Source organism: Crocodylus siamensis, chromosome 5 (assembly GCF_052110815.1).
Source record: "Crocodylus siamensis isolate JL-2025a chromosome 5, ASM5211081v1, whole genome shotgun sequence".
Taxonomy (NCBI): domain Eukaryota; kingdom Metazoa; phylum Chordata; order Crocodylia; family Crocodylidae; genus Crocodylus; species Crocodylus siamensis.
The window spans coordinates 202,650,859-202,677,917 of NC_143399.1; the positions used below are offsets into that span (position 1 = coordinate 202,650,859).

Consider the following 27,059-nt stretch of genomic DNA (forward strand, 5'->3'; position numbering starts at 1 on the left):
AACAGCTGTAAGGCTTTTGTTTTAATTGGATAGCGAAGTCCTCCAAATCCTACCGCCACGTTATGGATGCTGAATGCTCCCTGCGTTCAGATGGGCAGAGCCCGAAGCTTGCAAGTCCGGCAGAAATCAGCTGGCTCCCAGGCTGACCTCTGCAATTTAAGTTTATCTGATTTTATGGCATGATGATGAGGTCAAGGGCTGCTAATTAGCTACCATCAAAACAACCAAGCAACCGCTGGTTAATCCTAGGTAAGCTGAACCACCAGATGGGCAAACCAGTCGGACAGGGCTGGTATTTATTACCCAGTCCTGATGCCTCTCTCCCTATCAATCAGTCCGTCCGTCCATCTATCTATCTATGCACGAGGCTTTGGCCACTGGCATTTTCACCCGCCACTTAGGCTTGGCCTTGTTGGCAGCCCACCCTATCTGCCATTTCACCCCATGCCTTTCTGGACAGCCCCCGGTTGCAGCTGCACAGTCTCCTCTTTGATGCACCGGGCCTGGACTTCTATGAGACAACAGGCATCTTCTCTATCTCATACCAAGCAGCCGAGAGGACCGTGACCTGCTTGGCCGATTTCCGTCTGGGCCAGGCCAAGGTGGGACCCAGGACCGGCGCCAGAACTGGCTCTCGGGGGCTGACTCTGACGATGCCCTCCACCTCTTCTGGCTCCTGGTCTGGGCATGTTCACTTTTGTGTTTTGACACGCCACCTTACAATGGCCTGGGGCCAGTTTGTGCCACGCTGGGCCATCGAGAGAGCACTTTGCGTGGTGGAAGATGCCCAAGTTGCTGGAAAAGTGTGACCACAGGAGGAGTTTTGGCGAAAGGGGATTCACTCTCTGGTTATAATGGTGATTTTTGACGGCTGAAAGTTTCTGCCCCAGCCCTTGGTGGATCTCTGTACTTTGCCTTTATGCCTTTTGGCTTCAACATCTTTTATAATACAGGTGCAAAAGGTCAAATTCTGTCTGTTTGTCTATCCGTCTCTGTCGAAGCGCATAGGACACCCTTTCAATCTCACCCCCTTCAACCCATGTCTCCAATCACCTTTTGATCACACATACGTCTCTGACCCCCAAACTCCTCCAAATCTCCAGCTCCAAATGTCCCAGGGGTTCAGCATCCTTGCAATGTTTTTGACCGAGGCAGCCGTGCGCGTGCGGATGCTGTTCGCAGAGATACAGCGGGCCCATTGCGGCGGGCAGGACCCCTTCGTTAAAGGGAACGCAGGAGGTGAAGGGGAGTTTGCAAATCCTCCGGGGTGTGCTGGATCGGCAGGAAGGCTGCAGGATGAGAACGGTCCCTTCTGGCCTTGCATTAAAAAAACCAAAACCCGGTGCTGTGTAAAATCGTTCTTCTGGTCAATAGGATAGCTGGGAAAAAAAAAAACTGTACCCTCTGCTCAGGAGCAACATCCCCGAACAAAAGGATCGTCCTGGCCCACCTGAGAAAGGAATGTGGGGCTCCATCGAACTGGCCTGATCGTTTTTGACAGCCTCCCTCGACACCGCCTGGTTGGTATGGCAAATCGTCCTTATTACCTGCTGGGGTGAATGAATCCCCTTTTGTGCTGGCACTGTCACGCCGCATTAAGCGGACAATGGCCCGAGATATTTTATATGAAATTTGCCCTCACTAGTGATTAGCCAGGACCAAGTAAGTCATAGCAACCTAGAACTATGCATTGGCCGGGCCCCGTTGTCGGCCGAAAGGGAAATCCCTATTCAAATGGTTTAATAAAACAATCTAAAGGGCGTGTGAATCGTGAAAAGCATTTTCACTTTTCTCTTTAGCTTAATCTCATGGTCGCTGGGATATTGTGCTCAGAGCAGACCCCAGCAGGGTGCGGGCCAAGGTCCCCCATCAACTCTTTTTACAGCTCCCTTTTCTGCGAGTTAATGATATACCGGTGTGATTGCCTCCCGCAGCAAGAAGAAACACGCCTGGGATGAAAAGGATGGACCTCCTAACACATCCTAAATGGCAACAATTTCTCATCCAAAGGTCGCAGGTCGTAACCTGGATTTTGTGACACCACCCGGCCCCTTTGCAAAGCTCGGGCTTGCTGCAAGACCTGTACACGCACGCATGCACCCCCGCCCCGTACACACACATCCCCACACACACGCAGGTGTCCACGTGAAGCGTGATTTCAGCGTTCGCCAGCCACGTGACGGCTTGAGCTAGTTTTTGGACCTAGCCTAGGGTTCGCTGCCCTTGATCCGAACCACCCAGGTTGAAAGGCAGCGACCGGGGGATTCGACACGTCTTTCTCGGAGGCCTACTTCGAGAACTACCTTCTGCCCCCATGAACGAGGCTGAAGAGCCCAATTGGGCCTGCGGGGTTGACTAGGAGCAGGGGAAGGAAGAGTCTGTCCAAGCAGGAGTGAGTCCATCGGTCCTCCCTGCCCCAGCCCCAAGCCCCTTTCTTTGTGGGGCCTCCTACACATCCTATCCCCAATGCACGTAAGAGAAGCTGCAGCTTTCTGGGCCTTTCCTGGGTTGTATGTGGCTGCCGTGCATTTAACTGCTTGCTTGCTGTCCCTCCCCCCCAACTCCCTTTATGTCAGTCCCAAGCCCCAGCCCGGGAGCGGGGAAAGGCAGGGCGAGTGCTATGGGAGCCTCAGAAGGTTTTAGATAAAAGCCCCAGGAGCTGCTGCATGTCCGTGCGTTACCTGCATGGAGGAGCCCTTTGAGTCTGCAAAAGCAGGGCTGGAAATCCCCGAGGGAACAAGCTCTTTCATGAAACCGCCCCCCAGCCTGGCTTCCAACGCTGGGGCTCAGAGGCATGTGGCAAGGAAAGACCAGGGGGAAAATAAAGCAGCCGGCTTTTTCCAACCACCAACAAAGTTTGGGCAAGGTCGGAAGCAGGAAGGTGCCTAGGTTTGGGGGTTTTTGGGATTTTTTTTTGTAGTTAGGTGCTTTCCCAGGGTGCCTTTGGAAAGCCTCTGCTGAAGTTCAGCCTGACGACTGAAGCTTGACGCAGAAGAAATCCTAGGGTGTATTTCAGGCTTGGGGACAGAGTGGATGGTCCCGGCTGGCTATAAAGGCCTATGTTATCCAGTATAGCTGGTGCATTCCCCAGGCACTCTTTGTAAAAAAAGAGGTTGAAATCAGCATTTGTTCCGCACCTCAGCGCTGCGCTTCCACTAATACTCTAAGCATCTAAGTCCCCTGGGGCAAGAAGTGTCTATTTGATTATGCATTTCTACAGTGCCGTGAATAATAAGGCCCTGATCTCAAGTATAACCCAGCCCTTAGTCTCTGGGGTGCCTGGGCTGGGTGCTGGGGACAAGCCCAGAGTGGCCTCCCTGATGGCAGGATGGTTTTGGAGCATGCCAGCAGGGTTTGGGAGGGGTGTGCTTGGGCCCGTCCTGGCCACCGTACCCACTATAACACAGATGTTTAGCAGCAAGAGAGCTGGGTCCGGCTGCAAAGAAGCATGCACGGATATTCATTGCTACAAAGCTGTGCAATCAATGCTCTGGTATTTGCGAGCCGCTTCAATAACTGTGCACAGCTGTTAATCAGGGAGTAAATTTTGGGCAGACGGCACGTCAGAAGTGCTTTGAGAAAGGCGCTGGGTGTGTTCAGGGTCATCTGAATGGTGTTTGGTGCCCTTAGGTGCTCGCTGTGGCCTTCAGATTCACCAACCACAAAGTCAAGGGTTGGGTGGAGATGGGACGGCTCCTGGTTGAGTTGCCAAGAGAGCGATGTGATGAGAAGCACATCTGGCTGCCTCTGACTCCCAGCCGGAGCACATGGGTACCATGTAGTCAACTGGTGGCAGCCCCCAGCATGAGTCAAAAGTGAGGCCTATTCTCCTATCTCCTAAGTCAAAGCAAGACGCCTTCCTCACTCTGCTACCATGTCCCACACTCAGCCAGCACAGGAGGGAAAAAAATATCCAGTAACTTGGTTTTAGTTCTGGGCACAACTGAAGACTCCCTTTGAATAAGGCACTTAATCTGTCCTCATCTTGTTCCCCATCTGTGAAATGCAGCATGATCATATAGCTCTCCTCCTGGACCACAGTTTGGACAAGCCCTGTACTAAAGCAGTGGAGACTATGCATCTCCCTAAAAGACAGGAACGGCACAGACTCAGAGTACTAGTTTGGATATTTCAAAGCAGCATGGATAGTTCATGAGCATCTGATATGTTGGAAGATGTTCTTCCTTATATGCACTATAAAGTAACAGCCTATATGAACTACAGCAATCAGAGAGCACAGATCATTTGCAGACAGAAAGAGGGAACTAATTTAGCTGAATACATTGCCAATCAGCTCTGTCCTCTACATCCACGCAGTGCTGCTCAGGGACTTTTGGGCCAGGGACAAGTTCTGCAAATGCCCTCCCCGCACCTGATATATCTCTTTAAAGGTAGTGAATTTAGCATCATGCTAGCCTTCAGTGATTCTTCTATACTTTAAGCAAGACGTATAGGGTCTTAGTATGGATTTAATGGGGGGAAAAACCCAAAAGCAGCCACAAAAATTCAAACCATGCCGCTGCAGAAGATACAGGTCACCATTTCTCTGTGCTTGCAGGTATTGTTCAGGACTTGGCCATGTGCCTACTAGAGATGTCGGAGAGCCTTTGGCATCCATTTCAACCAAAACCAAAGCAAAGTCTGTAATGTTTTAAGAGAGGCTCCATCAAGCTCAGCAAACCTAGGAAGATACTTACTCAGCAGAAGGTTAACAGTGGCAGGGAAAGGCACCCTTGCACATAACCTTGCATATGAAATACATGCATTAACATAGTAGCTAAACCAAAAATATGAAATCCCAGATATAAAACAAGTCACGGCTTGTAGTCATGTAGCCCCATGACCAGGATGAGGAGGACTGGGCTTCAGCCATGGAGGTATTTGTAACAGCCAAGAGTCCTAACCTCAAACCCAGCGGCGTGCTGCCACCAACATGTTTGCACAAGGCCATATAGCTATTTATGGCTTTCCCAGACTGAATGCACTTGCTGTCACTTTGCCCCGTATAGACTAATGAAATCAGAGATACGTAGCATAAGTCTTCGTGAGCCTGAGCTCACTTCATCGCTGTGCTCTCTAGACAATGCTTTCCTAATCCCTCGGCATTATTATTCACAGTGAGCAGATCTTATGTCGCATCAGATGAAGTGAACTCGGGCTCGCAAAAGCTTATACTATAAATCTCTGACTTAGCGACTCTATCAGGTGCAGATCTCCTCTGCCTTCTGCGCAACTTCAGGCTGACACGACGAACTACCTCTCTCTGCTATAGGTACAAATCATAGCGCTACAGCCAAACAGTTGGTGAGCGTTAGAGAGCAGAAACCAAAAAGAGTAGAAAGACCTCAGTCAGTCCCAAAATAATTGCTAAGCTGATGGATGGGATGCAAACAAACAGACCACTCCCCAGCCCTCACCCCCATGCTAACTTGAACAGAGAAGCTCTAAACTGGCTACTTTTTGGATTCTGCTATGTAATTAAACCACATCAACTATTCATGCCAAGCAAGCATAGCATGTTGAGGTGTCAAACACTGACTCATGAGAGCAACCCAGAGATTTCAAATAAAAATCCATGCTATCAAAAAAGCTTTCTGACCTGTCGTGATTTTCCCAAGTCCTTGGCAGCAGAAGAATTACTGGGTGTAAAGAGGTAGAGAAGAGGTTCACTATTTCAAAGGGGAAATATAAGGTCTTAGAGGCATGCCCTGATTTTCACGGCTCTTTCTTGTGTCCTGCTAAATGAGCCCACTACATGCAAACTACTGTTGCCTTCATGAAGGAGCTCGTCATCCAGAGACCTCAGTGATATTTCTTATTTCAGTGTTGCAACATCCCCCTGAGATAGGAAGCATTATACTGCTGGATAAGTTGGAAGAGAGAAGACTTGCCCAAGCTGACACAAAGGGAAGTACAAATAAGCTGACGACTTCTTGACCCCCAGGCCCCTGCCCTGCCCAACAGCTGACAACAACACTTCTTGCATATAGCTAGGGAAACCAGCCCTGTTTGCAAACACCGTTGAAGGGTTGATGCTCAACCACCATTGAGTGGTGCCTTATCATCACTCTCTTCTGGTTTCCTAAGGACAGGACAGGAAAGAGTTCACTCAGAGAGCAGCTGCCCCAGATACTGTCTTTCAAGACCCCAACTTGCATTTCCCATACTGGCCTGCAAGATCCCAGCGGGCAGGAAAGCCAGCTGGACACTGCATGGACTGTAGTACTGAAGCAGAAGAGATCAAACCTAGAAGACTGCTCTAATCATGCTGCTTGACTGCAATGCCAGGTCAAATAGTCCCAGCTAAACACTGACTCTACTCTGACAGTTCCTCCAACACCATTATGGTCTATGCTGTCAAAGGACCAGGCTAGGGAACACCTCACCTGACCTCCTGTAACGGGGACCTCTTAAAGCACAGCAATGAGGATGCCCAGGACAGAGAGTATATTGAAGTGCGTGCAATGCCATGCTAAGACAGCTATATGCCATGCATTTTCAGGTGCAGCCTGCTGGGGACGAGCAGGCCATGCTTCACTGTGCCTCTTCCTAGCGGGAATGATGGGCTGACTTCTGTTGACTTCCATGGGAGTTGGAGCAGACGTAGAAACAGTTGGGAAATAGGACTGGATGGAACATCCTTCCTGGACCACAAAGTCCAGGCTCTTGCTGTCTCAGACAACTACAGCATACCATCCATACGCTTGTCACCTTCCAGGTTTAAGCTTGTTAGGGGCTTTCCTCCCCACTACTTCCCATTGCAAGTTTGCTCCAGGATCTCATACTTCTGAGGCCTGATTCCTTCCAATTTCCAGGCTAAATTTATTCATGAGCACCATTTGGGTTTGTATCAACCCTGCCTTTGCATCTCTGCATGCGGTGTTATCCTTTACATCCTGTCCTTGCTTACCCCAGCTACAGCCTGCTAACCAGAAGCGGCTGCACTCCAGCAATAACAGGAGTGATTCCCTGGGTCCATAAACCACCCGTAGGCATATGCAGCATATCCAGGCTCGATACTTCACTGAGCACCCACACACAACTCTCCTTGATTTCAATGGGGGTGGGAAGGCATTTGGCAAACCACTGCTCTTTTGGGGATTATAAATCGTGCACAGCACTTTCCTGCCTGGCTGCCTTGCAGCAACGAAATCAAAGGGATCCATGCTGTGATCTCTTGGGATGAAAGCAGCAAAAAGCTGCATCTTGTGCTCTTCACTCTGGGCTACCTTAGTGGTGATGATGGTGTCATGTGGCATAATGAGGCAGGGAGGTATATATACACTATGTAAAAGAAAGTGCAACCCTTGGGAGGAGTGTTTGAAGAAGACGAGTTACTGAATTAATTAGGGAAATGGAAAATAAAAATGTTTGGGATTTCGACGGAGTCGGAAGTCCGTGTGTTCAGCTCAAGGTGTGAAACTGCTGCGAGCGAAAGAAGAAACGGGTCAACAGAGCGCATCGCTCTGCACTTCTCCAGCTGTGTGTTTTTACAAGCAGACTTGTGCTGATTCCAGCTGTTGCTACACTGTATTTCCCCTGGGTCTAGATGCTCCCCATCCTGAGCAACTCCCAGTGTGCAAGATGGGTGGACCCGATGACTTGGGGGCTGGGCCCGATGAGCTCGCAAGGTCCCCTTCCAGCCCTAATGTCTATGGAGATGCTGTACAAGCATCTCATGAGAGAGAGTCCCTGCATCCAAAGGCTGAACACAGGCAAGACACAATCAAGAATGTGCTCCAGATCCCACAACTGGGGAGAGACTGGCTTTCTGACTCCCCTTTCAGTGCCCATGTCACTCTGAGCAAGGGAACCTGCTCTTTATTCATTGCATGGGGTGTCTCTTCCTTCTCCTCGCAGAGTTTTCCATCTCTTGCGTTAATTCCCTTAGCCTGCCGGCATCTCCCATGTGCCTTCCCAGAGACAGGGTGTTGGAAGATGCGCATTCTTCGGATGACTCATTTTGTTGCCTGTACGTGATTAATGCTCCAGCTATTTGTCTAAGTATTTCTATTGATGTACAGTTAATACATAAAGATTTAATTAAAGTGTTATTCATTAAAAAATATCTGGGCCAACTGCCTTTTTTTTTTTTAAACATACCCAAAGGGAATATTCCAATTAGGAGCTAAATGCCAGAAAACTCTGCTGGATTGTTTCCCCCCTTCCGATCAAAGCAGGAGGTTTAGATATTAAAAAGAATCAGAGAAAGAGCCACCAAAACCCACACTAATAGTTATAAGTATTTGCAGTGGGGTATTTCCTGTGAGGTTTGGGGCATCCTCAGGCCTCCGTGAAGGCAATGGGAGTACAAGACACCAAGTATCTTGCAGGGGCTGGTTGCATCCTCCTAATGCATAGATATATGGGTCACCTCTGGTGGCGGGGTATCTACAGACTCCTTCTTTCTATACCACCTGGCAAACAGGTCACTGCCACAAGAGCAGCCCAATCTCTAATAGGGATGTGATGATGGCAGCTCTTCTGATTGCTGCCGTAAGAGCAAGGAGAAGAAGGAGGTAGGATGGTCCTGTGAGTAGGAACATAGGTCCGAGCCATCCAGTTCAGTGCCCTGCATTATCAGGCAACCAAAGAGTCCCGAAGATCATCCATGCCAGCTGCTCACGCACGCCACAACCACAATGCACGTCATGGAAGCCCATACCCTGCCAGATGGAAAAAAGCAAGGGATGCTCTGGCATGGCAGCATCAGAGAAGTCATTAGGTTAAGGCGGCGGGTTGAGCCTGGAAACCTGGGTTGTCCCCTGAACTCTGTCACCAGGCTCCATATGTTCTTGGTCTGACAGATGAGCAATGATAACCCCCCTCTGTCTTTCAGGGCCATTGTGAAGATAAACCTATCACTGTGGGCTAAAGGAAAGAGGTGCCTATAAAAAGCATGAGAGATGGGCAGGGAAAATGCAAAGCCCCCGGCCCGAAAAAGCGTTTTTGCAGAACGTGATCATTTGCTACTGAAAATTTTGCTTCTTTGGGTGCAGGATGGGAAAAAGAAACAGAGCTGCTATCGAATGGCACCACGGCTAGGAGCACTCACCTAGGCTGCGCAGGAGCCAGCTTCAAATCCCTGTTTTGAATCAGGCTTGTGGATGGTCTCCCCACACCCCAGGTGGGTGCCTGAAGGAAGGGACTATCGGCTATTCTTGGCTGGGTCTTGCCATGATATTTTCGTTGGCAGGGAGGGAAATGCTTGCTTTCCAATGCAGAACGACAACGTTTGAAACCTCCTTGTGGAATTCCCTGCCACGTAGACCTCTAACGAGTCGTTTCAACCCTGAAAGTAGGTGTGAAGCCCAGTTGCAACTATGTGAACCATTAAGTTAAAGGGGAGGCTCAAATTCCCTGGCAAACAGGTAATCGAATTGCCAGGATGCTTCCTCGTTTACAGAGCTCGCCTCTGAATTTGGCCCATATCTTCTTTTGACTTAATTTGCAGGGCGGCTGCAGACTCTTGTTCAATGATGTCCTCAGGGAAAGATCCTAGGATGGCTAAAAGCTTGCCCTGGTATGTGATACGCATCTGTGTAGCAACAGCAGAGCACAACACACCTGAGGGGTGTTAGATATGCTAACTGAGGGATGTTTTCCAGGTTGGAGTGGGGATTTCAGCAGATCAGCTATCATTTACTTTTTTAAATGAGAGCAGTAGAGATAAATCCTGTTGTTTTGCATTGCAGGGAAGGGGTATTTCCCCAGCATGAGAAATGAGTCAGTGTCTTGGGGTGAGATGTTATTTAGAAGGCTAGACATGAAAGAAGACATAGGCTGTGCTGTTGGTAATGGGTTTCAGAGCTTTTCCTCTCAAAATCACTGGTTCACTTTGGGTGCATCTACATGAGACTTTTACTGCGGAGCCGCTCAATTAGCTCTGCAGAAAAGCCTCCGCGTTTTCATGTGCGGCCCTATTAGGCTGCAGTAAAGTAATTCACTCTGCTGTAAGATAGTAAATGCAAGTATATACTTGCACTGCAAGAATATTATTACTAGTAGAATACTAATAGGATGTCTACAATGCCAGAAAATACAAGTATTATCCTACTGTGCAGTTATTTACTGCAGAGCAACACAGGTGTAAGTGCTGACGGGGCTGGCTAGGGCACGAGCGTGGTCCAGTGTGTGGGCTGACTGCTGCCTAGCTCTGCACGGGGGCACTCTCATGCCCCAGCCAGCCCGTCTGCAGCACGTCTTGAGCCAGGTGGGAGCAGCCCCGGGCTGGCAGGCTGACCCCGCAGACCCCCTGCCAGCTGCAGCTGCTCCAACCCAGCTCAACGTGTTGTTGCACTTAGCACATGTGCAAATGGTGCAGTTGGCAGCAATAAACTCCAGTGCAATATGCCCAATCTCTAATATAGGCAATATGCACTGGAGTTCACGGCTTCAAATTAACTGCACATGTAGACACCCCCACCGAGTATAAGCTGGTGAGGGCTGGAAGCGGTTGTTCCCTTTAGATGGACATTCAGTCATCTATCGCTACAGATCTAGGGTTTGGCTCCTAAAGGAGAAGAATCTATCTTACAGACATTGGCATCACCATTGGCACTAACTTTCAACCCCATGGCAGAGAGGTCAGGGATCAAATGGAGCATGAAGCGGGAGACTAGACCTCCCCTTGCCCTTGCAACGCGATCTGTCCAAGGCATTTTTGTTAGCATGAGCGCCAAAGGACCCGGGGACTTCCTGGGCCTACGTTCCCCCTGTTCTGATGATCAGCAGAGGCCTTCAGTTTCTGTGCCCCTTGCCCTAAATATAGGCTAACCAAATGCCAGTCACATACACATTAAGTCCAAATATAGCATTGCCTCTTGTCAGCCAAGCGAGTGCAGGAGTTCCTGGCCCAATAAGGATAACTCAAAGGGGATGGCTTTTAACTCGGTTGAACTAATCTGTTTGAATTAACAGGTTAAACCAGCACTGAAAACCAAGGCAAGTTGGGCTTTCACTCTGATTAGCATCTCAAGTTCAAGCCTATGGAAGCTAAAATCAGGCTTCCGACGCTAGTTAAAACCAGAGCTGCCGCGCCTGCATTGTTATCTTAGCCTGACTCGGTTCATTTGGCTTGGTCAACCCCAGTTATAAACACACTGCTTCCTCCCCGCCCAGTGTAAACATATTAAAACCATCCTCTCAAGTATCAGGAGGCTCCACCCTAACCAGAGAAGCCAAAAATATTTCCTGCCACTGATCAAACAAGTTAGTGGTCAATCTCACGAAACAGGAAGCACACCTTGCTTTGTTTTAATAGCTCTGGCAGACCTGATGCAGTGACCTCACTGAGTTGCAGCATTGATGATTTCAGCCTATTTTTAGAGCTGTAGTGCTCATTTCTTTTTTATGGCATCCTATCTGCATGACACAATCCTGGTAAAAATAATAGTGCTCTCCACCACTGGTCCAGCGGTTTACGACTTCTGCTGTACATTGAGTTGTGACGGCAGCGCATCACCATGCATTCGTTTATTAAATTGGATTAAACATGGAGAATGGCATGGACTGCCTGTCTGAAGTATATTTCTCACCACCACGACCCATATGTTTGAAATGTTGTCCCCTGTGCCAAGTGGACCTGGTGATTTCAGTGGAGTCACAGCAATGTAAATCTGGAAGCATGCAGTGATGACTCAGACTGACCAGAAGGGAGTTTCCTGGAAGTTAATGACCGGCATGGGTTGAAGGTGAGAAATCTTAGGGAGAGTCTTTGACTCTTGGTGGGCTATTGGCTTCCAAGAGAGGCCCAGCCTGCTTGCTGCTTCATGTAATACAATAACAGAAAATGAGGGTGGAAGGGACCTCAGGAGGTCACATCTAGTCCAACCCCCTGCTCAAAGCAGGACCAGCCCCAACTACTTCATCCCAGCCAGGGCTTAGTCTCCCTGAGCCTTAAAAAACTCCAAGGATGGAGGTTGCACCACCTCTCTGGGTAACCTGTTCCAGTGCCTCACTACCCACCTAGTGAGAAAGTTTTCCCTAATATCCAACCTCAACTTCCCTTGAGGCTAATGAATTAAATGCAATATATTCAGAAGCATGAGATTCATTAATTACATGCAATATATTCAGAAGCATGAGACTCATTAATTACATGCAATATATTCGGAAGCACGAGACTCATTAATCAAATGCAATATATTCGGAAGCATGAGGCTAATGAATTAAATGCAATATATTCGGAAGCATGAGACTCATTAATTAAATGCAATATATTCCCAGGACTTCTTGAAGTCCCTGGCTGAGGCTTACCAAAATGCCAACTCTGCCATCTCTCAACACTGCGCTAAGCCATCCAAGTTCCCGGCAAATCTCAGCCAACATCAAACTGGTCCTACTGAATAAACTGATGCTACGGTTGACTTCATGGCACGATAGGTAAGATGGCATCTGTAGGTAAGACGATCCCATGGAGGTTTCTCTGGAACACACATGTACCCCTAAATCTTTATATTTATGTTTCCTTCAAGCGCACTTCCTTTTTGGTTGCAGGCTCATTTAAGGGACTGAATGAACACAGCATTCAGTCTCCTCCCTGACCTCCAGCAGTAATACATGCTCTTCATCTTGAAAACAGGCCAACTTTATAGCAAAAATTCTGCTCTCGCAGCCAGCCCTGTTCGATGCCAAGTGAGTTTTCAAGAGTTGCACCAATATAACACAGTGGAGTTTGCCCTCTCTCATGTGCACTCCCCAGGTAGAGAAGTATCACTCCAAGCCCAGGTACCGGGCACTTTCAGTCTGATGCAGGACTTAAAAATCCAGCAAGAAACAATCCCTAAATTCAAGACTGTCTTAGGGGACTAACAATATCAGGTGCCTAAGCTGAAACACCTTGAAGTGGCCTGATTTTCAGGTAGCTTGTGTTCAGGATGGCATCTATGAAAACTGTATGGAGGCCAGGAACTATCTATCTCCATTTCACAGCTAGGAAAACCGAGGCACAAAGGAATGAAAAGACTTGTCTGAGGTCACACAGCAAGTGAATGGCAGAGAGGGCCAAGAGTCCTGCTCCCCTGAGGCCTGAACCTTGACCTCCGGGGGCTGGATCACACCGCTTCTCAGATAATTGGACTCCAACAGGGCCATCGATATTGTAAAGAAAACCAGGGAAAGAGCAGGCTTTGCAACCTGTTTGCCCAGGAAAGATAAGCTGATGCCCAGAGATAAAGAATATCCTTGGCCACTATGCAGGACTTGTGCTTTGAGGCATCATGAGTGCCTGAAGATCCAACACAAGAGTACCCCCAATTGCCTTCCTGTGCTGCCTCTTGTGCATGGGAGAAGCTTTCTGCAAAATATCTGCCAAGACAGCCCATGGCCTGCCTCCAGTCCAGGATCGTGAGTCTGGCAGAGACCGCCTGGGTCGCTGAATGCAGTCGCCTGCAAGCAGGGACAAACATGAACTTGATGCTTAGGGCAGGGGGGTCCACAGTGACATCCCCATGCCCCCCTCCACCTCCATGCACCACTGGGCAGTCCTCACCATCCTGTAATAACGAGGACATCAAAACCCCAAAGCCTCCAAAGTGACAATGTGCCAATGGCAAGGAAGAAGCTAGGTGAAATATGTCCTGATGCCCTTAGGGGGAGACCCAGACCCCATACCATGAAAAAAGGCAAGAAATACCCCGCCGATTGGACATGGGGGGAACTCCTTTTTTCACCCCAGATCTGGGGGTTGGTTTCAGCTTGAGCATGGGACCAGGGCAATATCACCAGGCACCTGAGAGAGCGGAGCACCGGTGCAATTGCCCAGTCTCCCAGTTCTAGCTGTGCCCAGTCTCTTGTGCTTCAGAGGAAAATGAAAACACAACCCTGAGAAGCCCAGTTCTGCAGGACGGGGAGCATGAATTCCTCCCTGGCCTTGACAAGTGACCAGCAGCAGCCTGGAAGCATGGCACTAATTAATTAAATGCAACAGAAAGGCGGCGCAGTGAGTCCTGTAAGCATATGGAGAGCTCCTGGAGGAGAGCAAGGAGTCTGGCCTGACCTTGCATGCACATGCAACCAACAGCCTTCCTGTAGCCTAAGCCCAAGCATGTCATACTTCTCTGTCATGGCCCTTGACTCCCCTGCCTTGACCTGTGGCATGTTGTGGGGGCTTCTTAGTGTTTCCAGCTTTGTAGTGCGTGGCAGGGTTTCATAGTTTCATAGTAGTTAGGGGCTGCAAGGGACCACGCAGACTGTTGGGACGTGGCAATTGTGGGGGAGTCCCTGGGGAAACTGCTGCTTGTAAATGCAGGGGACTGGACTTGCTGGCCCGGTAAGCCTGTTCCAGCCCTGGGGTCCTATGTCCTCCCTTATAGCTCTCCCGTGCTGATACCAGCGTAGCACGAGGCAGCAACTGGCTATGCTAATTCAAACGTGCACTCCCAGCCTCAGCTTGCCGTACCTGTCACACTTCCACGGGGCTTGCCTTCCTAACATGGTGGGTGCAACGTCCAGCACAATACGAAACAGCCTTGAGCTGCTACTCCTATTCTTATAACCAAGTGCAGAGGTGATCAGTAAGGTCTCTTAAAGCCCCTAACATCTATGAAACTAATACCTATGGGATTTGAAGCCAGGCAACAGGAGAGCAGCGGCGAAGCTAGGCGAAAGCAGACCCCTACGATGTGAAGTAGCGGAGGGGCACAGAAACAAGCGGAGGTGAGGTTTTGTGTCGTGGGCTCCTTGGGGACACGGTGCAGAAGAGAGCTCAGAAGACTCCAGGATGGCATGGGAGGGCACCGGCTTTAAGGAGGGGAGAGGTGGATAATTTATCTCCTTCCTTATCTTCCCTGGCTCCATGACACCCTGCTCTGCCCATATCATGGCCCGCCATCCATCCGTCATTGGTACCACTGGGCATTTGGAGTCTGCAAAAGTCTCTCTGCTTAGAAACCCACTTCTCTGTTGCTGCTTGCAGCGGTGATCGGAGACCTTGGGCGAGTGGCTTTCCTTCCCATACCTTTGTTCCCCTCCCTGCTCTTGGTCTGGCTTCTCTGCAAAGATGGGGAGGCCCCTGGGACAGGGGTTTCCCTTACGATGCTGTGTCTATGGCACCGAGGACTCAATCCCTCAGCGTGCCTCCTAGGTTTGAGCACATGCATCATTCTTGGCACCCATTTGCTTCCCCCCCCCGACCTCTCCTGGTCTGCTCATCGGTGCAATCACCCTTGGTAACCATTCCCCTTTCCCGTCTGCCTGATGCCAGCTGTCACTTGTCAGCTCCTGGGGACACGAGTGGAATAAGAGCTATGTGAGCAAGGAGCCGGCGAGTCGGGGCCGGGAGGAGAGCTGTAGGTGCTCCCGTGTTGCTCTCCTGCCTCCATCCTGCCCGTGGCGGGGGTGATGGGATGCAATTCTCCGGCTCGCTGTCATTACAGAGGAGGTCCGGCATGATGGCCGCTTCTGGCCTCAAAACCCCTGCTCTATTCACGGCTGCCAGTTGGTAACGCATTGCCCAGGGGAAAGAAAAGCCACATTCATGCCTTTGCAGCCCTGGGCACCTTTGTCAGGGAGATTGCGACTGGTGGGTTTGTTTTTTTTTGCAGCGGCCAGGCCATATTCTCAGCGGGTGGAAACTGGGTTGGCTCCATGGTGGGAGATGGGCTGATTTCCACCCGCTGCAGGTGCGGCTCCCCGGTGTCTGGGTTTGGAGCGGTGCCTCGCGGGCCGCCGATGGGCAGCTGCGACAGATAAACCCGAGCGGAGAGGGCTGAGCGGTGGGATCCTCGCCTCGTCTTTCGGCTCCCCTGGCTCCTTTCCAGGGGTGTGTGTGTGTGTGTGTGTGTGTGTGTGTGTGTGTTTGTGCGTGTCTGTTATATTTAGAGGGCCCATTTAGAGCTGCAATTCCCACAGGACAAAGAGATGCTAATTAGCTCCCCCTACTGTTCCCTTTTGTTCAGGGCTAGCTCCCACGCTAGGACTTGGCACTTCTGTACGCGGCAGAGGGAGCTCTTTGTTGCAGCCAGTGTTAGCTCAGTTGGGGAATGCAATGTACCCAGCAGGGGAAAAAAATAAACCTCAGCATGGCCCACTCCCTGCCAGCCCCCAGCTACTGCCGGGCGCCTGAGGCATCACGGCCAGCCGACATTTCCGATGCCGTTCGTCGCCAGAAGAAACACGGCTGGCTTCCCAATGGTTTTCCCACCCCCCTCAAACTCCCTCCTTGTTCGCGCCGTCCCTGAAAAAACCTCCAGGTCAGAAAAGCCAACCTGAAGGGAGGGATGGACCGTGAGCCACAGGGAGGCAATATCTTCCACGCCATAGTCTCGTTTGTGATTGTCGCCCCTGGACTTCCACCATGTCAGCTCTGGGCCTTGCCCAGCTCCAGAGCTACGGGCACGGTGGCCTTCTCCCTTGGACACGGAGGAACAGATTCCTCCCGACCCCTTCCCTAAAGTCACAAGAGACTTTTGGGTGTTGTTTGGCTCTCCAGATAGGCACAAAAGCGCCACCGGGATAACAGAAAGGGATTTTGCCAGCGCTGGCGCTTTCCCGTCTCATCGGTACGCTCCTCGCACTGCTGCAGGACTGATGCATTCACGCTCCTCCTCTATCCTCTTCCCCTTCCCATCACTGCAGCTCCGTGAGCATTTCCCAAGGGAAATGCTCACAGTTCCTAGGACGCCAGAAAGTTGCCATCCAGACCCCACTGCAGCTCCCAAAGATGCAACCAAGCAAGCCTTAAATTGGAGGGTTTGGGTACCGCAGTAGCATGGAGACGAAGTGACCACGCTTTGACCCATAGCCCCCAGAAGGGTTTTCAGCTCATGCTAAACCCTGAGCGGCCACGACCTGCATGGTTATGATCAGGCCCCGAGTGAGATGGCAGCATAGACATGCCCTGGGTGGACTCGAGTTGCTTGTGCAATGCTGCACGTGGAGCTGGGGTTTCTTCCTTCATCCCTCAACACACACCTCTAGTCCAACCTCCACCTCGCTACTGAATTCAATGGCTGCTGCCTTCATTTTAAAAGCAAAGTCTTTCTCACATCCGTTAGGAAGGAACAAGGAGTCCAGCATCCCTGCAACGGGCAACCGGGGGTCTTTGGCACGCTTCACACCAATGACCAAGTGCAACTTATGCAGATAAATTGTCATTTGGGAGCCTACCAGCTTGTTTGCTCCCTTAGTCGCAGGGTAACAGCTGCAGAAGGTGGTTGTTGGTGCCAAGGCAGCTGCCCAAATTGCCCTGAGCAGAGAGGCTGAAGGGGAATAAGATCTTTTGGGAAGCTCTTCATGGGTGAGAAAGGAGTTTCATCACTGGCAGGAGATGACGGGACTCAAAACGCAGCAAGGTGTCAGAAGGTCTTCAAGCAAGGGAGATAATCCAAACCTTTCCAACTTCTTGACTGCTGCGTCATGGGAAAATGATATGGTGGGATTATACGATCGAGATCATTGGAAACCATCACAGATTAAACTGGAAACAGGACCTTTTGTCCTTCAGCATGTTCCAGTGCTGCTGTGTACCGATTAATAGATGCCACGCTTCAATAGGAGACATAGCTGTATTTCAGAGGGCAGGAAAATTTCCTTTGCTTGTATGTATGCATAGATAACTTATTTATAAGTTAGATCTTATTGCAAAGGTGCCAGGGAGGGGAGCTTTATAGGAAGCATCAGTAGCTTCCTGGGGAGAAAAAACCTGGGATTTAAAGCATTATTCAACGTAGGAGAGAAAGGAATAGTAAGGACTGATGTCTAGAAGCTGAAGCTAAGACAGTCAAATTAGGAGGCACATGTACTTGAGAAGGATCGGATTTAATTCTTTGGATCTGACATGCAAGGAAAAGTAGGAGTCTTCATGCTTTCAAGTGTTTATATCACAATTGGAGGCTTTCTAGGAAAAATAAGCTCTGGTTAAAGTATTGCTGAGCTCAATAATGGAGTCCCTGGATGAAATGTTAGAGTCCCCTGCAAGGAGCTGATTCGATATTGGCCTTAAAATCGATCTCCCGATAAAGCAAATAAGGAAATAAATATGGGAGGTTGGCATTCAATGACTTGAGGGCCATACAAACGGCATGACATTTGTTATCACTTAGGAGCAGCTCTAACTGTACTGCTTTGATGGCATTATCTGTGAAATAGTAGTCAGGGGAGGTTCATTCTTGCACAGTTTGGATTTCAAGACACGCTGGTATCCAGGAGCCAAGTAGTAATGAGTCAGCCATATGCATCCATCCCCAACATCCTGGCCACGCCACATGAGCTCTCCTCTCCCCCACCCCAAAATCAGAATCCCTTGCCCTCAAATGAAGTTGCAAACATGCAGCGGGGCGAGAGGCAGGACTCCTGCGACATTAATCCCGGTAACAGCACAGATCAGAAGACTATCAGAAAAGGTCTCTCTTTTTGCTGTGTGTTGGCAACAGACCGGGGGGCTTCAAAACAGGGGAAAAAAATCAACGGGCCACGTCTTCGGCTTCACGGCTTGGATTCCGCCGCTCGCTCGCTAGCAGACCTGACGGTAAAGAAGGGCCTCTTGCAGGAATAAATGTACGCTCCCAAATCCCTACACTTCCACGAGGTTCGCATGTGTCTGGTAGGAGTTTGATCCGTGTCCCAAGAGGGCATCCCTGACCAGCAACACACGTGCAGGCGCCCGCACCCGCGTCCACGCACGCTGGCAGGCCGGCCAAGGCACGGACACACAAAGAGGGAGAGGGCGACTCTCAAAGGTTGCATCGGTGTTAAACTCTAATAAACAAGCCCCGTTCGGGAAAGCGGAAAGAATCCGAGGCCTCTCGGACAAAGCATTTAATCCAGCCCGGCGCGACCTTTGACATGATTAGGGATCGCAGTGACCCTAATCCAATCAGATTGATTAACTAAAGTAGAGACCCCATCAGCTGACCCCCTTCTGTCCTCCCCTATTGAGCTCCGACCAAACAGTGGGAGAGACGTGCTGGATTTGCACCACAATGAACCCGCACTGAGAACCTGTTTCATTACGGGGCGACTTAAACTCCCATTACTCCATCAATGTATCATTCTTCAATAGTTCATTAAAAGCTGCTCTTCCACAATAACTATTAGCCATTTCTCAGTCCAGCTGGCAGGTTTAAAGCCCCAGCCAGTCTTTAGCAGGAGGGGCAGGAGGCAGTGAAAGAAGTGGGTGGACAAGGGCTCTCTTTTTAAATTTAAACGAACAGGGGGCTGAAAATAGTTTGAGGTAATTTACTTTTATTGAAAAGGGTTGGGGAGGGGGGACTTTTATTCTGGTCTAATTATGTGCTGAGGTCTTTTAAAAGGACAGGGCTCTAATAAGATTGTTGCTTCTTTTTTTTCCCCCCCTTCATGTTGGCTTGTGCTTTTGCCTCAAAAAAAAAAAAGAGTTTTAAATAGAGTCTGCATTGTGCTGGGAGATTTAAAAGAGCAGCATATCCTAAATGCCACAGGCACCAGGATTTTCTAAGTGTCTGGACAGACGGACAAATGGACTGACAGAGAGAAGCACTGAACGAGGGAAGCAAAAGTCACATAAACAGGAGCAAAAGTCCCATAATAGGAAAAGTCATACAATACAGTTGTCAATGCAGGGCTGTAGTCTACAGTGCACTCTCTAGGGCTTCATTCAAGCCAGTTTTAAATGTGCGCTACAAGTGAGTCTCTGTTAGATCCTGTTGCAGTCAAAAGCTACGGTGACCCCAGTGAATGAGCTGAGCCTAATACATAAGCAACTAGGTACAACCTGCAAGAATAAGACCGCTTTGAGCATTTGAAAGCACAGGCCAAACTCTAGCGGCTGCTACATCGCAGTGACGTAACATCAGGAGCAACCCCCTGGAACAAAAATGGGTGTCCGCTGGTGCTGGGAACAGCATTTTAGGCCTGAAAGATGGTCTTGGAGGAAAACAATTTAAGACAAGAACAATTTTCCTACAGGAAATAGATGTCAGTAGGTAATCCCAGTCTGGACTGCCTATTCCCAACAGCTGGAAGAAGAACCAAGCCTTCTAGCTGTGCTGGGATGTTTCTGGCGGAGCTGCCCGTCCCCTGGCATTAGCAAAGCCTCTCAAGGGACTTCTACCCGCCTGAAAGAAAAGCAAGCTGGATCCAACAATTCTTTACCAGCACAAGATGTATCTGGTACCCGAGGCCTGGAGCATGGCGCTGCTACTCAAACCCTAGCTCGGGGAGCTAGGATGCACCAACATCCAGCTGCTCTGATGCAAAGGATGGGCAACTTGTCTGTTGGCTCCTCGTGACCTGGATCAAAGCTAGAGGAGAACTGGTTAGTAAATGAGCAGGGGATTATCCAAATGGTATCAGGCCCCCTTGCTTAAATTCCCTGGCGGTCCATAAACACCGGTTGTGAGTGCGACGATTGCTTAGTCCTGGCCTCACTCATCCCTGCAAAGGACTTGCCTCTGTTACCAAAATAATCCTGTTCCAACCATGCTCGTAGCTATCCACACAAGAGCGCAGGGGGTTTCCCTGCCTGGGTGGTCAGCCCACAGCTGCGCACACTTTCATACCACAGGAGAGGCTCCTATTTTAAACCGGCTCTCTACCCACGTCCAACACGGCCATCTGCCATCAGGCACCCCCTGAATCAGAGGCCGAACTTGCAGCGAAGGACGAGATACTCAAACAATGAGCAAGGTAGCGGCGATGAGACTCCGGGCACAAAACCAAACGTCGCCAGGCGGAGGCAGGCTTAGCTGAGGACAAAGGGAGTCGCTCCATTAACTTCAGTGACCGACGCCGATCCACACAACCTGGGAGAATTCCCCAAGTATGCTGCTCCCCTCTGGCAGTCCAGACGGGGATTACCTACTGACATCTATTTCCTATAGGAAAATTATTCTTGTCTTAAATTATTTTCCTCCAAGACCATCTTTCAGGCCCAAAACGCTGTTCCCGACGCCGGTGGACGCCCACGTTTGTTCCAGGGGGTTGCTCCTGATGTTACGTCACTGCGACGTAGCAGACGCCAGAGTTTGGCCTGTCGGCTTCAGCGCGGGGCTGAACGAGGCTCCTAGGTAGCGTGGCTTTTACGCTGTGAAATCCAGCCCTTGTTTTTTGGTAAGAGCTCAAGTATGCTGCTCCCCTCGGGGGCCTGCACAAGAATGTGACCGAGCTGTTTTTTCCCCTCTCCCCCTCCTGCTGGAGGTGAAGCAAAGCTGAAGGGTGGCTCGACTCTCCCTCGAGGAACAACATTCTTCCGTTGTGAAACCGTCCCGACCTTCTTCCCTTCGCCGGTCACCCGGCCGCTGAGAGCCTGCCAACTCTGGGATGGGCACTTCCACGGCTTCAGTGCCAGGGGCACGGGGTTGGCATCCCTGGGGATTTTTGCCTCTTGGTAAGCGGGGATGGCTACCTGGGGGTACAGCGGGATGGAGGGGAGGACCTGGTCTGTGCAGCGTCCGAGAGCTGAGGACATTTCTACCAGTATTTTAGGAAAGCCTTGTATTTAGGGAACCAGACTGAGACTGAAGAAACCTCCACTCAGTGCCACAGACTCCTTAAGTGACAACGGGTCAGCCTCAGCCTTACTAGAGCAGTATTCAGCTTTGCTGTATCTGCATCAACGCGGTGCAGCCCCTTAAGTATAGATGCAGATCTAACACTATAGAGGGGGTTTTCAATAGTACAAGTATTCCCATGGGGAAATGGGAGTAATTATTTGGACATGCTTCCTATTTGGGGTTCAACCACAGGGCCGGAGGAAAGGAAGGCTGGAAAAGACCAGATGAGGTTATCTAGTTGAGCTGCCATCTCAGGTAGCATTGTCCCTAACAAACCATCCCAGTCAAGGCTCTCTGTAACCTTCTCTTGAAAATGTCCAAGGTTGGAGATGCCACAATTTCTCTAGGCAGCTTTTTCCAATGCTTGACCAGCCTCCGAGTCAGAAAGTTCCTCCTCATGTCCAACCAAATTTCCCTTGCTGCAGTGTGAGGTCGGTGCTCCTAGTCCTGTCCCCTACATGTGACCATTTATTTATCTAGCCATAGAGAAAAGCCCATCTCCACTGTCTCTGTAATCATGCTTTGGGCATTTGAAGACTGTCATCCCCTTCCAGTCTTCTCTTCTCCAGACTAAATATCTCTAGTTCTTTCAACCTTTACCCAAAAGTCTTGCTTTCCAAGCCACTCATCATTTCTGCTGCTCTACACCGCTCTCTTTTCTATGCGTCCACATCATTCTTCAAGTGTGGGGCTGAAGACGGGATGTAATACTCCAGATGAGGCCTCACTGGTGCATTTACATGAGACACTCACTGTGTGTAGTCTAATAATATGCATGTCGTGGCACGTGTGTCTCCACGTGCACATTTACTGTGCAGGAACCAAAATTTCTGCACAGTGCAGGTGCACGTCTACCCATGCATGCCCGTACTATGCAGTAAATATGGCCACTCCTGCCAATTTGAGCATAAATTTGATACCTGCATCATGGTCGTTCTGGATCCTGGGCCCACCCTGCAGTGTCAGCAACACCGCCCAACTTCGTGGCATCTGCAATTTTGCTTAGAGATTTGTCTTCAATCCCATTGTCCAGATTATTAATAAATATATTAAATAATGCTGGACCCAGGACAGACCCCTGGGGGAACCTCACTTAATACCTCCTTCCAACTAGACATTGACCCATGGATGAGTACTCGTTGAGCACAAAGACCCGACCAATTATATATCCACCATACAGTACTTTCATCTACCTTGTATCTTCTGTCTTAATTTTTCAGGTCCACACCAGGGATATTACTGATATAATTATTTTTAAAAAATAACACTTCTGATGATAGTGGTAACTCTTTGAAAGGAAAACCTGACCCAAATGCCTCTGTACCTTTTCCCCCGGTACTGGAAAGAGGGGAACCGATCTGTTCTTGCTTTATTGAGGTGGCAAGCTGTTTGTTCAACGTGGCATCCATGACAATGCCCTTATTTTGGCTGGAGTCTCCTGGGGCCAGATCCTTGTCCAGCCAGTTGGGCATCAGTGTGGACTTAGGCATCTAAGTGCAATTCTGTTCCACCCGGGTCAAAACTCTGGAAAACTGTTACTAGTGGGTGGTTCATCTTCTTCCGCATTGCTTTATGTGACCCAGTCTTAAGGGTCAGATGATGTGCTGGACAACAGGACCTGAAGAGGTGCACTAGAATTACACTTGGGTGCCCAGGTACACTTAGGGTGCTTTTACAGGTGCTTTGGGGGTGGGGAGGAGTGCTTTAATGACAGCAGCTCTGGGAACTGCTCTCATTAAAGCACCTGCAGGGTCTTGTGTATTCAGTGCCCCATGCTTCAAAATAGCAGTGGGGACCCTTTAAACTCAAGCTCATTCAAGGAGCTTTAGCTAATGTGCCCATGCCGCCATTTCAAAGTGTGGGGGACACTGAATACACAAGCTGCAGCAGCTGATGGAGCATGCTAATTAGCATTACTCAATTAATCGAGTCTGCTCTGATGCACTGTAATGACAGTGCATTGGAGCAGCCTCCCCACACCTCTACAGGCACCCTTATATGCCTAAGTAGTGGAACAGAGTTTGGCCCCTCATTGATTACGGTAATACAAATCTGTAATAAAAGCATGATTTCCCACAGGTTGCTGGGATGCTTCCTGAGTAGTTCTGCAAAAAAATCAACCTAAAACAATCCAGGGCTGTTATGAATTACAGAGTGGGAAGAAACAGAGCACTAAGCCCCTTATTTCTCCTGATAGGAAGTATCAGGAGAACTTGTTTGACGTGAATTTATGAGGTCAATCATATTAGACAGATTTTAGGATGGTCTCCCTGCAGTGTATCCCAGAGGCTACCCTGCCCTGCTGACAGGAGGTCAATTGCTGTTGCTCTGGCATTCAGACAAGCTAATTGCGCTGGGAGGAGTGTCAATCTTTGGAGGAACCCACAACGGTGTCTTTGCTGCACAGCAAAAAGGTTTTTTCCAGGTCTGTATGATGGGTGCTATCCCACCAGCTTTTTTATCCCTTTCATAATGGTGCCAGGCTTGGTGTCTGGCCTCACCGTCTCAGTGCAGGTCAAGTGCAACAGCCCCTTTGCCCACCGGCTGAATGACCTTGGGCAATGGTCAAGCTAAGAGTCCAAGGCTGAATAAATGGGAGCAAGACTGGGCCCTAGAAGACATGTTTTTGCTGTAGAGGACAGTGAAACCACTGCTCTTGCTTTACAAGAGGTCCCCACTGACATCCAGCATAAGGCCCTGATCTACCTCTTATTCTAGCCAGCCGAAAGACTCCCTGGATTAGAACCAATGCTACGTCTATCCCCAGCACGCCGTGCTTTCTAAACCCGTGATCTGCTCTGAGAAGAGGGATCTGCTAATTGGTGCAAATTTCTCATTTCTGTGCTTTTGAGTTGTCTCCCCCCGTGATATCATCAGCCATGGTACCATAAGAGACCAGCCCCCCCAAAACCAGCCCTGCTGGGCCTGGTAGCTTTTCACAAACTGCATTGTCCTGATTATAAGTCCACATTTGTTTTCCCTCCACAAAACATGTCCATTTGTACGTGCCCTCTGTGCAGGGTCAACCTACAACTGACTGCTGCACGTGTCGTATTTTGGCGAATGCAATAAAAATACCAAGTCGCAAAACTCTTGAGGATTGATCAGGGTAAACCAGAATTGCACTTAGTGATCCAAAGTGCTTTAGTATTTTTAGGTATCCAGGTTGTTGCCATACTGGTCTAGAGGAAAATGCAATCATGACTCATAGGAGAGATGATCTGTTTTATTAGACCAACAAGATTTTTGGAAAAGAAAATTTTTTTGCAAAAATCTTGTTGGTCCAATAAAAGATATTACTTACTACTACTGCTACTATATCTACTATGAGTCCTGATTGCCTTTTGGTATTTTTAGTGCATTTAACCCTCCAAGTCCATTCTTTTGTTTTCTGATTTCCCTCTGGAGTTTTGTAAGAACAATCACAATTCAAGGGCTTTATCTGCAGTTGTCGACTTATATTCAGGGAAAATGCTGTTTTTCCTAAAGCAGAACCTGAAAATATAAGGCGGACTTATACGCGGGGATGGCTTATAATAGGAACAGCACGGTGTCATGTAGCCTTGGCTGGCAACCCTTTACTTGGGCATCACCCTAAGTGGCCAGGCCAATCTACAGCTACTGAGATGGTGAGATGCATCCTGGCAAGTATGTGTGATTGTAATGGGAGCCACAGGCTCAACTCTACCAATGATAATAGCTGCTGCTCTGGCAATGCACTGTAGCTACTAGTGTTTTCCAGGTGGCTAGGCCAACTCACAACCCAAGGCTGGAGGAGACGCCAGTTGTTACGACCCAATTAATGTCCCCTGGCCAGTGTGGAGGAGATATGTGGTTTCGCTCCTCTTCCCAGCAAGTGAACAGGGTGTTGACGGCCATCTCCTCGGCTAGGCCATGGACACTGTCACCTCTCACCCATATGGCTCTGCACTCACCTTTGTCCAGAACAGGCCCAAAGATGGCCAGGCTGTCGTTGACCGTGGTGCAGTTCCACCGCCGCCCGCGGAATTGGTGCTGGCACTCCTGAATCCCAATCTTGACACCTTCGGCGACGCTGGGCATGATCTCCACATAGTTTCGACAGAAGCGCAGCTGTTTGGGGACCAGCCCGGGGATGCTGCCGCAGAGGATGGGCTGAGTTCCCAGGGACGAGTACTGGTGACCAATGGCCAGGGACCTGGAGGAGAAAATACAGTGACATATAGTAACCATCAGGCTGGCTCTGCTCCATGTGTTCCCTGCTTACTCTCCCAACCAAGGGGACAGGAAATCAGCCCCGTCAGCTCCTCAAGTGCTTTTTCCTTATCCGCAAATGTCCCTCTTTATTTCCAGTCTCTCCCCACAGCACAATGAGCCCGTCTACCCACATCGTCCCTATCAAAGAGCTGCACCATCACCTGTCCCATGACCTAGACCCCTTCCCCTTTTTCTTTCTGGTCTCTCACAACCTTCCCTGATTAACCCCTAGTCCATGGATCATCTATTCACATGGTCCTGGTGTTTTTGGTAACCTGAAGGGCTCAAAGCTATTTTCTTTATATGAAAAAATGGAAAACCCAGCACTGTCCTGCAATAAGTGGGTTTTAGAGGGCAACTTACACACCACTTTATACCACACGCCCAGAGCCAGGAAGGCTGGAGGCTTGGTTACTAGGGTTTAATATAAAACCGGACAAGCGGGTGGTGCTGTTGGAGGACAACAGTGCACTCCAGGGTCCTGGGCATCATTGCCTGTTCGGGCACAGGAGAAAATATCTTACTGTTCAAACAGTGCAGCAGTACAACACGCTGCCCAAAGAAATGGGGTCATCTCCTTCACTGGAGGTTTTCAAGAGGAGGGTGGATATGCATTGGATATGAAAGTTTAGGAATAGCATTCATGCAGGGGATTCAGCCCCATGACCCCTGAGATCAGCCCTATGATCTGTCTGTAAGTCCGGTCTCTGATTCCTTCTGCAGGACTTGCCTGCATGGACCGTACCAAAAAGTGACTGGCCACATGCATGGCCTCTGTCTCAAGTTGGCCCTGAAGATGCTGTACCAACAACCACGAAACGAAGAAGTGTCAAGACTGAGCCCGACCTGCCTTCTGCAGATGTACCAGGCACAATCAGCCTTTGCATTGACATTTGTGTCTGCAGCTGAGCTTTCCACATCGCAGGGGGGGGCTGAAAGGGGGTTGAAACTGTGCTCTAATGTTCATTATGGAAAGAAACAATCTGCAAGCAGGCTTGCTCCGTTGTCTGACCTAGGACCTGACTCTGTAATATTGATGTATGGGAATAAAACAATGCATAGAGTGCCTGCAAGATCAAGCTGAAACATCCCTTGCAGCTAACTACCCTAGAGGCAGAACTAGCTTTACTGTTGCTACTCAGTAAAACATGTAAATGGACATTTAACTTCAAGCATGTGTGTACGAGCTTTGCTTCATTGGGGTGGGCTCTTGGCTTGGGTCATTCAGATGGCCCCTCTCTGTCTTCCAGAAAGAAATGCAGCAAATTTTCACTTCTTGGAAGAAAGTGGGATTGGACTTTGGAGCGTTCAAAACTTTTAAACTGTTTGTAAAATTAGGGCAACCTTGTT

At 49.5% G+C, this 27,059-nt stretch overlaps 1 protein-coding gene across 1 annotated transcript in view; it reads right to left on the reverse strand.

The window, feature by feature from the left end:
- Positions 1–27,059, reverse strand: part of WNT3A (Wnt family member 3A) — a 101,064-nt gene that overhangs the window by 24,520 nt on the left and 49,485 nt on the right. Inside the window, exon 2 of the mRNA XM_090047925.1 lies at positions 25,409–25,650. Within this exon, the coding sequence (XP_089904051.1) occupies positions 25,409–25,650 (242 nt within the window). The remainder of the gene's footprint in view (positions 1–25,408; positions 25,651–27,059) is intronic.